The sequence below is a fragment of the Alexandromys fortis genome, unplaced genomic scaffold (genome assembly GCF_014885135.2).
Source record: "Alexandromys fortis isolate MF-2015 unplaced genomic scaffold, M_Fortis_MF-2015_v1.1 scaffold_15, whole genome shotgun sequence".
In the NCBI taxonomy this organism is placed as follows: domain Eukaryota; kingdom Metazoa; phylum Chordata; class Mammalia; order Rodentia; family Cricetidae; genus Alexandromys; species Alexandromys fortis.
Window position 1 is genome coordinate 13336664 of NW_026067911.1, and position 11470 is coordinate 13348133.

The 11470-nt window shown below is 36.6% G+C and overlaps 1 protein-coding gene across 1 annotated transcript; it reads left to right on the forward strand.

Annotated features, from left to right (window-relative positions):
• The first annotated feature begins 1198 nt into the window (after positions 1-1198).
• On the forward strand, positions 1199-4399 carry LOC126499216 (T-complex protein 1 subunit alpha-like). Its single transcript, XM_050138331.1, has 3 exons — positions 1199-1304; positions 3451-3887; positions 4001-4399. Exons 1-3 carry the CDS (start codon positions 1199-1201, stop codon positions 4382-4384), a joined length of 927 nt encoding a protein of 308 aa, XP_049994288.1. The 3' UTR covers positions 4385-4399.
• Positions 4400-11470: the final 7071 nt, after the last annotated feature.

The following is an 11470-nucleotide window of genomic DNA, read 5'->3' on the forward strand; positions in this document are numbered from 1 at the left end:
GAAGTTAATTGTTCAACCACTGTTATAATTCTTTCTACTCCATGAATAGACTATGTACTGAATTCAGCTGGACTTGCTCTCCTTGGATAATAAATTGTCATGCCTAAATCATTTTATACAATATTTCCCTGGTTTACCACCCATACTCAATTTAATTAGACTTTTTTGCTCTTATCTTTAGCATAAGAACAAATTTTAAAACAATTTGTAATTATAATAAAATTTTGACAAGTTCTACTCCAGTAAAACTTTCTTCAGAGCTGATATAGATGTATGTGCTTATAATTTCAACATTTAAGATGCTCTGGTAGGAGAGTAAGTCTAATTGGGTCTATAAAGTAAGATTGTTTAAAAAGCAAATAACAAATCAAACATTTTTTTTTGATTTTATGATATTCAACCTACCCAAAGGCAAAGAAATATTTCAAGTCTCCATGACCTTCCTGGCTTTCAGTCTCTCTAGAAAAGCACTACCTACACATGGCCTTTCAAATCAGTTTTGTGTGTGTGTGTGTTTTCTCCCACTTAGTGACATAGAGGAAGGATTGCAGCTTATTCTATTTCCTTGTTCAGACAGATAGATTGTGCTCTCTTGATGGCTATTTATAAGTCCAAGAGGGATAAAGGAAAACATCTGATTTCCTGAATCACCCTTTTATGTATATTCAAAGCATATATATTTATCTGCTCTGGTAGATTATTCAATACCACACACACACACAAACAACAACACAATATCGGTTTCTTTTAGATACAATCATCTCAAAATATCAAAGATAGTGTCTCAGAGGGAAATTGTATGGAATCACATGTCCCACACTTCCAATGTGTGAATTGGCACACTATGCTCAGTTTGCACTTATAATCCAGCAATCCTGGAGGAGGTATACTACCAATGCACACCCACCCTTTTAACCTACAAAGTATGTAGCAAATTAAAAGTTTACTGCATTGCCAAGAGAAGCTCTGTCTTCTCTTCAGACTCTCACCATCTCCTCTCAGAATTTACAATATCAAATAATCCAATCATAAATGGGGTACATATCTAAACAGAGAATTCTAAATAGAGGACTCTCAGAGAATTCTAAACAGAAGAATCTCAAATGATCACAATTACTTATGAAAATCTTCACCATTCTTAGCCATCAGGGAAGTAAAAATCAAAACTCTTTTGAGATTCCATCTTGCACTTGTCAGAATGGCTAATAAGAAAAACACAATAACAATTCATACTGGTGAGGACGAACACTTCTCCATTATTGGTCATGACTGTAAACTTGTACAGCCACTATGGAAAATAATAGGTCAGTTCATCAGATCAGTTATTGATCTACCTCAAGATCCAGCTATGCCAGTCTTGGATATAAACCCAAAGGGCACATCTTTCCACAAGACTGTTGCTTAACTATATTCATTAAAGTTTTGTTCATAATAACCAGAAACTGGAAGCAACATAGATGTCCCTATGCATACAAACAAATAAATAAAATATGGTGCATTTACATAATGGAGTATTAGTTGGTTGTTTAAAAGAAGTCATCAAGAAGTTTCCAGGGAAATGGAAGGATTTACAAAAACTCATTCTGAGTGCAGTAATCCATACCCTGAAAGACAAACATGATATGTAATCACTTCTAAGTGGGTATTAACTGTCAAATGATACTCAAGCTATAATCCACAGACTCAGAGAGACTAGGTAAAGAGAAGGTCTCTAGTAGGGAAGCATTGATCTTCCTGGGAACGTGGAACTAGAATAGATTGTGTGTGTGTGTGTGTGTGTGTGTGTGTGTGTGTGTGTGTGTGTGTACAAGGAATGGGTGCAGATGGGAGCAGACAGGATCAGGTGAGGGTTGAGATGGAGCAAGAGGTTTTATGGAGAGGACAGCGCTGAAAAAAGTTTGAGTGATGGGGTGGAAATTTTGTGCAATGGAAACTTCCTCAACTTTATGAGGGTGACTTGAGCAGAGGCTCCTAGTAATGGAAGATACAGAATCCAAAATGCCCATCTTTTGTAGCCAGTCAAGGCTTCCAGTGGTGGGACTGGATTGCATTCAGTTGAGCTGTTGGCCCAGAGTGTCTTAAACTACTCTGTCTGATGCTAGGATAGAATGTCAGTTTCTAAAGCTGACAACAGGGTCCCATTGCAGAGGACTGCTTCCACATAGCTCATTGAGCTATAGAGTTCGAGCTGGTACCTCCATGAAGCTTTTACCCCTATCTTCTAATATCTTTGGTGTGAGAAGGTACCCTGTAGGCTACAAAAAACAAATCTAGACACCAGTCCATCAATAAACCCTTGATCTACAATCTATCCTGCCTGCAAGATATGCTGGGGCAATGATGAAACAGAACCTTTGGGAGTGGCCAACTAATGTTTGGTTTAACTTAAGGTCCATGACACAAGAGAAAATTCATGCCCTAAACTACTAGGATGGCCAGGAACTCAAGAATGGATAGCCCAGAGACCTACGATAAAAATAAATATAATGGCAAAAAAAAAACAATGAAAAGATTCCTAATGATATTCTATTATAGTGATTGATTGGTGCCTTGCCCAGATTTTATCAAAGAAGCTTCTTCTCACAGCAGATAGTAGCAGGTACGCAGACACACAACCTGACATCATGAAGAGAAAGAGTCTAAATTGGAGGTCTCCATCAAGTTACTCCCTTCAGAGATTGGGAAAAAGTACAGATAGGAAGGAAAGATTGTAGAAATCAGAGAGGATGGAGGGCACCATGAAAACGTGACTTACTGAGTCAACTAAACAGGGCTCACATGGACTCACAGGAACTAAAAGGAAAGTCAGGATTTGGATTGTTCTGCACCAGGTTCTCTGTGCATGTATTAGCTTGGTGTTTTTATGGGACTCCTAACAGTGAGAGTGGTTCTAGCTCTGACTCTTTTTGCTTCTGTACATAGAACACTCTTCCTGCTTTGGGTTACCTTGTCCAGCCTTTATATGAAGGTTTTAGTCTTGTCCTACTGTATCTTCTTTTGTCCTCCTCAGCTGTCAGCTCTTGGAGAGCCATTCCTCTCTGAAGAGGAGACAGAGGGACTGAAGATTTGGGGGTGAGTGTGGATGGGAGATGGAAGCTTTTTTGGGAGGTTAAATAAATAAATAAATGGAAAGTAAACATTCTTTTTCTTTGAACTATGTATTTATTCTGTATCTCTGGAGTTCATCAAGATTCTTGGCCTGCCCATTATTACCACCTATAAACAAGAACTTCAAACAAACCCAGATGCAACCCAATACAACTGCAGAAAGGAAATATCTATTTTTCATATAGCAACTGAGTGCCTATTCATGTAATAATAGTATAGAACAAAATATATTATTTTGAAATAATATTCACATTGAGAGACCTTATCATACCTGGAGTGAGGAAAGAGGAAACAGGTTTCAGTAAAGAGATAGCCTGGGTTGCCCATGATCATTTGGATTAGTCATTCTCACCACTGGAGGGATAAATGATATGTGTCTGAAGTATTTTGTGGAGGCTGGTGCCATGGCTGTGAGAAGAGTTTTAAAAAGGGACCTCAAGCGCATTGCTAAAGCTTCTGGAGCAACTATCCTGTCCACACTGGCCAATCTGGAAGGCGAAGAGACTTTTGAGGCTACGATGTTGGGACAAGCAGAGGAGGTAGTCCAGGAGAGAATCTGTGATGATGAGCTGATCTTAATCCAAAATACCAAGGCTAGTACATCTGCATCAATTATCTTACGAGGAGCAAATGATTTCATGTGTGATGAAATGGAGCGATCTTTACATGATGCTCTTTGTGTGGTGAAGAGAGTTTTGGAGTCAAAATCTGTGGTCCCAGGTGGAGGTGCTGTAGAAGCTGCCCTGTCCATCTATCTTGAAAACTATGCAACCAGTATGGTAAGGATGGTTTCAGAAAGGCGCAGGAGACAGTGGTGTTGGGTATACCTGTCAGAACCTACTGCTTTATGCTGTGTTTGCTTTCTGACGACATCTTGTGTTTTTCTTTTTAGGGATCTCGGGAACAGCTTGCTATTGCAGAGTTTGCAAGATCGCTTCTTGTTATTCCTAATACACTGGCAGTGAATGCTGCCCAAGACTCCACCGACCTGGTTGCCAAGCTAAGAGATTTTCACAATGAGGCTCAAGTTAACCCAGAACGTAAAAATCTAAAGTGGATTGGCCTTGATTTGATCAATGGGAAACCTCGAGACAACAAGCAAGCGGGGGTTTTTGAACCAACCATAGTTAAAGTGAAGAGCCTGAAGTTTGCAACAGAAGCTGCGATCACCATTCTTCGAATAATTGATGATCTGATAAAATTGCACCCAGAAAGCAAAGACGATAAACATGGAAGTTATGAAAATGCCGTTCACTCTGGAGCCCTTGATGACTGATTGATTGGATTTCCCTTTTATTTATAGCAGTGTCAGAGGCAATGTCTTAGCCTTGGGTGTCTCATTAAAGTACAGCAAGCTGAAAAAAAAAAAAAGAAAGAAAGAAAATGCTGTAGTAAACCGAAGAAAATGAGCCTTGCTATGTATTCAGAAAGTGAAACTGAAGTCACACTTTTAATAAATTACTCTGCTAAGACTATTTTACTTATAAAAAAAGAATCTGTTGAATACCAATGCTTTCCCAAATCCTGTAAATTATATATTCAATACAGAAGATGTGTTCAATAAACAATGACTACATTTTATATTATTATATGGTTTTAACTGCCAAATTCTAAAAATAATCTTATAGAATATATTTAATTCTCACTAATTAGATTTTATATACAGATTCTTTAATATTTGCAGGAAAATTTACAATGTTATAAAATAGAATTTCAAGCTGTTGTCTCACATCTGACATGTTAGGACAAAGGTTATGGAGAAAAGACGATCCATACTTTGATTCTAGACTGGGTAACATAAGTGGGGGTGGGAGAGTGAGGAGATAGAAACGGAAAGAAAGGGAGAAAGAAAAGAAGAGATAAAAGGAAGGAAAGGAGGGAAGAGGAGAAAATGACTGTTGAGTTGGTATATCTATTCTTAGCAACTTGACTACATCTGGAATTAACCAAAAACCAAGAAAATAGGTACACCTGTGGGAGATTTTTCATTTTTCTTTTTCTTAAAAAGCAAAATGCTCAAAATATTAATTATTAATATCACAACTAATATAAAATGAATCAAAAATGAACTAATTCCACCATATTGAAGATCGTGCTGCTCTAAGAACTGTTTGTTAATTATCATTCAATGTCATTATGTATAATCATGAAAACACATATAAGTAATTATATACTGCCAATATTTTTTTCTTGAAATTAAGAGGCAGTTTGCACATATTAAATCAGAGCATGAGACTCACCTGTAATCTAAGCCATACAGGAGACTGAGGAAAAAGGTTAATTTTGTCCCCCAAAATTCAAGATCTGTCTCAACAACATAAACAAAAGATTACTTGTTTATCAAAGTGCAGAACAATAAACAAACTAACTGACAACTAAAATAAGGGTCCACAAAAGTTAGTCAGCAGTTACATGAAATTCCAGTTCACTTTTTCTTTTTTATTTCCCTCTTCTCCATTTTTATTTTATTAAAAATAAATTTTTCCTATCTCGCAGGATCTTATGAGATCCTTCCACAGCCCATCCTAATCTCCCTCTGCTCTGCTCCTTGCTAGAAAATAAACAGGCATCTAATGAATAGGAATAAAACAAAAGGGAACTATGTCAAATAAGTCAGACTATGAGAAAATAAACAATCAAACAGAATGGAGAATGCTCAATAACCACTTATAGAGTCAGAGACATATATACTTGAACACAGAAAACTCATAAAAATACACACAAAAGGGAATCCATAATATGTGCACAAAGGACTTGTAATGTATGAGTAAGTAAGCATATGAATAAATGACAGGAGATGAGAGAATCTCTGAGGATGTCCTTTAGGCTGTTTTGTGTTAACTGTCTACTGCTAAGCATTGGAGCCTATACTTAAGATAGATTTGTATTTCCAGTGGGATTCTGATGAAGAAAACGAATTTTAATTTGCAAGAAAGTATCAATCAGAAATAGCTTCTGAGTAGATATAGGGTTTTTTGTCCACTCCTCTTCTCAGTGCTGGAACTCCATCCGGTGCAGACCTGTTCATGATCTGTGAATTCGTACTTCCTTTAGTTGGGCTGGTTTTCGAAGGCCTTCTTTCCTAGTTGTCCTCCATCCCCTTTGAATCTTAAAATCTTTCCACCTCCTTTCCTTAGGGCTCCCTGAGTCCTGAGAGAAGAAATTTGATGGTATCATTTCATTTAGGACTTAGTGTTCCAAGGTCTCTCACTCTTGTACATTGTTTGGCTGGGGATGTCTTCATTCGTTCCCATCTGCTACAGCAGGAAGCTTCTGTGTTGATGGCAGAAGAAGGCAATGAACCATGATCCAATGTCATTAGTAGTCATTTTACTGTTATGTTTCTCTATCAGGAGAGAAGAATTTGGTTTTCTCAATCTAGTCTCAGGTTTTTGGTAGCAAAAGCATGTCAGATTTGGGTTTTATCTTATATACTAGGACTGAAATCCAATCAGATATTTGTTGGTTGCTCCCACAAGCGTTGTGCCACTTTTATACCAATGTATTTTACAAGAAGGCTGGGATCATAGATTGAAGGGTTTATAGCTGTGTTGAGGCTTGCCTTTCTCTTTTGGTAGTGTGTAACATACCATGAACATATTTAGGGGTGAAAACTCAAAGTAGGTATTAGTATAGTCATAGTTCATTTGTATTTTAATAAATAATGCTTGCCTGATTGCTGTAGTGATATTTCATTTATATTTCAATTAATAATGTTTGCCTGAAGAACAGAACACAAAACAGACACGCTAATCAGCCGTATAGGCCAAGCAGTTTTTGCACACACTTTTAATCCCAGGATTTGGGAGATAGAGGAAGATGAATTTCTGTGAGTTCAAGGCTACCCTACTCTACACAAGATCAATGCAGAAACAGATCAGGGATTGGTGACTCACTTTTAACCCCAGTACTAGGGAGTCAAATGTCTTTAATTTCAACACTAAGGGGAATATCAGACAGGAGGAGACAGAGGCTCAGGGCTTAATCTGCAGTCATCCAGCCATTGTAGAGAGAGGTAAGACTTCTCTAGTGGCTTGGCTGTTTTAATTTTCTGTCTTCAGGCAAGCTTTATTTATTAAAAATACAAAGCAATATTGCTACACATTAGCTTAACTTCTCATTGTTCAGTGAGTTATATAGGAGCTGTCTTCAGCAATAGGGCCTTACACTTATTTTGTGAAAAATGAACTGATAGCCTTGATTATGTGTGGGTTCCTTTGGTTTCCCTTTGGCCAATACCATATGTATATGTATAGTCCATTCCCAGTATTTAAAACTTCCTTTTTCATTTCTTGGCAATGAGAGAGGTATTTTTGGTGTCTATTCTCTCCATTCTTTGGTGAATGCATATATAACCTTCATAATGTTTAGGTTTCCGTATAACCATCCCAGTGGCTTTTGGTTTAAGCTGTTCCTCACACATTCTTCCCCTTACCCATTCTTCCTTTTTTTTCAAGTTCCATTCCCCCACCTTATTCATTTTTATCTATCTATTCTATAATCTTCATAAAGAGATCTTTCCCTCTTCCCTAGTCCTTTATATACAACCTTTGTAGTGATACAGACTTTAGTTTGCTTCTTAAAGACTTATTGGTGAATATTCACACATGGATGGCCTCATTCCAGATTCTTTGTCTAGCTTTATTCATCTACCTGTAACCTCATGATTTCAGTTTTTTAAGCGATGAGTGTGATTACACTCTTATAAGGTACCACATTTTTTTTTTATCCATATATCCATTGATGGACACCTAGATTGTTCTCAGTTTTGGCTATTATTAATGGAGCAACAATAACCGTTGTTGAACATGTGTGTCTGTAGTAGGATGTATCATCCTTTGGATATATATATATATATATATATATATATATATATATATATATACATACATACAAAACAAAAAAAAAGAATTCAGTAATCATGGAAATCTCACTGGAAAAATTTAAAACCATTAAAATAATATGTAAATAATTTCTTGAGCATGTTGAATTTTATTATTCCATGACATCAAATCAAAAAGTTATTGCAAACAAAACTATTGATGTTACCTTTTCTAAATTCCCTGTTAGTATACACATAAAATGTAAGGAACAATATGCAGTGTGTTTTAGCAGAATGTTTCTGCAAAAGCCTTGTTATTTTTATTCTCAATTTTTCTCTCATTGATATTAGAGAATGTGCAAACAATATAATATAGATGATTTATAAAAACATAATGAGATTTTTCACATTCACAGAGTATTGTCATCAAAGAGTACATACTATTAATATATGAAGTAAAAGTTGTAATAAATGGTAATAAGAAGTGACTAAACAATCCAAAATGGAAAAAGAACAAAACAAGACAAAAATGAAAAGCAAAAGACAATAGTACCAACAAAGCTTTGTTCACCTTTGGTATGTGGCTAACATTTTAAAGGTAATTAGTAAATTCAAAAAAAAAACCTATTACCTTTCATTTCAAATGGTCTTGAGGTAGTACATATGAAAAGCCAATATGAAAATACCTTTGTAAAAATATCTGAGAATTAGCTAGGAATATTGATGGACAGAAGAGAGAAGTCACGTAGGACGAGCATCAAAATAAAACACATGTAAAATCCCGACCAAATGACATAACTTCACTTTGCTAGATCACCAATCAGGGCCAAAAGAAGATCCACCAGCTAACACAGACCATGCAGTCTAATCAAAGGAGGTGGAATTTTATAAAATAAGGCACTTATTTTCTGAACCCTGGGTTAGATTAATATGACATAAAGAATGTTTTTTAAAAGATTGATTTTTCTTTGGGGTTTGTTTCTGAATTGCATAGATATGACTTCCATAACATAAGCATCTAATGAAAACCTAAAAATGAATCACAATGAATTGCATGGGTGNATTATATAACTGAATCTGGAGGTAGATGCACAACTTCATTAGGAACAGACTCATTGATTTCCATAGTAGCTTTCGAAGTTTGCAGTCAGAGCAGCACTGGAAAAGGGTTCTCTTTAATTCACATCATTGTATTTCTATACTTATTTATTGATCTGGATAACATGTCCATTCATAAGAGTGGGATATTAAAATCATTCACTCTCAGTGTGTGAGTGACAATATATAGAGTTTTTGGTTTGTTGGTTTGCTTGCTTTTTCGAGACAAGGTTTCTCTGTAGTTTTAGAGCCTGTCCTGAAACTAGCTCTTGTAGACCAGGCTGGCCTTAAACTCACAGAGATCTGCCTGCCTCTGCCTCCCTAGTGCTGGGATTAAAGGTGTGAGCCACCAGCACCTGGCTTAGTTTTGTATTTTAAAAATAAAAGAATAACCAAAATCTCAAGAAACTTTCAAAGCTTCCTAGTTCATTCTACTTTGTGTTTCCATTTGTTGATTCAGTAAAATAGCCACTTAGAGTGCCCTGCTTTAGAGTTTGTATCGCTATCACACCTTTCCTAATTTATCTTCTTTATACATCTTGACAGTACATTTATCCCTCCTCTCCTCTAGCTAATTAGGAAATCTACAAGACTAAAAAGTGTCAGTTCCCAGTGGAAAGTGTGTCAACGAGGCATGGGAGACAAGTGCATCAGCAGGCTGTGGATGAGGTTCTGGGAAGCCAGGCCACAATGATACACATGGGTTTTGAGTTAATCAATTCCCTAAGGCTCTGGACTACCATTTGGATTTTACAGACAGATACAGCTGAAATACTCTCCAGCTGTCCTTTTCCCATGGGAGATAGAGGGTAATTTTAAATGACCCACAAACGGCCCTTTATAGGGATGATTTCAGAACACATCATCCAGCAAGAATAGAGGAAGAGAAGAATGAAGACCCACAAAAGACCTTGTTCCAGGCACACAGTTAAGTGGAAAGCAGATCACATTCTCTGACTCCACGCTCAGTCCTTTAACTAACATGTTCACAGGCAATGTTAGGAAGGACTAAGAACACTCCTCAGTTCAGATTCTCTTGTGGGGAGACTCTGAAATGGATGATCCTGATGAAATAGGTGCAGTTGTACTCACTGTACAACTTTTACCATATTTTATCCATTGCTCATAATGCTGGTTTGAATGCCCACTTAGGTTACTACATTTTCCCATTGCCTCTCTATGTGTTTTTTTTTTTCATTTATCCATTATTTATTCTGTTCCTGTGCACATGTGTGTATATGCTTAAGTGAACTAGGCAAATATGTAGAAGTCAGAGAGCAATCTGTCTCATTTGTTTTCCCCCACCATGTGTGTCCTAACTGTTGAACTTTGATCTTTAATTTAGTCAAAAGCCTTTAGCTGCTGAACCTTTCAACCAGCACACCTTATCCCCAGTGACTCTTTAACCCTCTCAATACTTCATGCTATTTAATAGACTTGGATCTTTCTTCTTCAACGGGAGATCCTTATTTTGTTTTGCTTTACTTGTTCCATTTGATATTTTTGTAGGGAAAGATGTGAACAAATGTCTTTACACCTACACTAATCAAAAGATCTGATTCTGTCTGAGTCTAGTTTAATTATATTTGAGGGGTTACTTTCAGGAAAATGAATGATTCAGAGGCAGTTACTAGACAAAAATCGGCCCCAAATCTGGACAGCAATTAACGAAGCTGCATTGGAGGTTTGGGCCCAGTTTTCTTGCCCCTCTGCCCATTGGTTTCTTATTTCCTTGAACGTATTTTACTACTTATAGAACCTAGAGGAGGAGTTTGTAATTTTCTGAGCTTCTTGAGTCTTACATACTTCCTCCTCCTCCCAGAATTGAAATAGTTCAATTTGGAGGAAACTCCTACACAGTGGGTCTTATGGAGACCATGACCATGACCCTCTCTACTTACTCTGTTCTAATCCAACATCTAGTTTTGATTAATTCTTGTATATTCATGTTATAAATATAACCATCCCTCTCAATCTTCACACTTCTATAAAACAAGTTAGATTTTTTTTTTCAGTTGTAAAGAGCAAAGAGCTTCTGTCAATTTCAAGAAAATGGATGTCACTAGAGATCATAATACACAAATTAAGTCAGTATAAGAACGACAAATGATGCACTTTTTTCACTGATTCCTAGGTCCTAGAATTTTAGAAACATTGCATTTTCACTTCGATTATTGATTATTAGTTGAAAGTTTGTGTTTTGTATTATTGATATATTAGTTCTTCATGGACAATAGAGCACTCTACTCTACTTGTTTTTCTGCTTAGGTTTGTAAAAGAAACAGTCAACAAAACAGGAAAAACTGTATTATTTGGTATTTGGTTCCCTCATTCCTTATGCTGTTGTACCTTTAAGAGTCTATCTGTCTTTATTCCCTGTAATGTGTTCTTGGTGGTTCCTACCATGCTTCCTTCTGCTTATGTACTTAGTAATACTAAAGG

Excerpts from the sequence above, each read along its gene's own strand:
- LOC126499216 (XM_050138331.1), top strand. The coding sequence starts at position 1,199 with ATGGCTAATAAGAAAAACACAATAACAATTCATACTGGTGAGGACGAA. Across the intron at positions 1,305-3,450 it reads GCCACTATGGAAAATAATAG|TCATTCTCACCACTGGAGGG; the intron begins GTCAGTTCATCA and ends CATTTGGATTAG. Across the intron at positions 3,888-4,000 it reads AAAACTATGCAACCAGTATG|GGATCTCGGGAACAGCTTGC; the intron begins GTAAGGATGGTT and ends TTTTCTTTTTAG.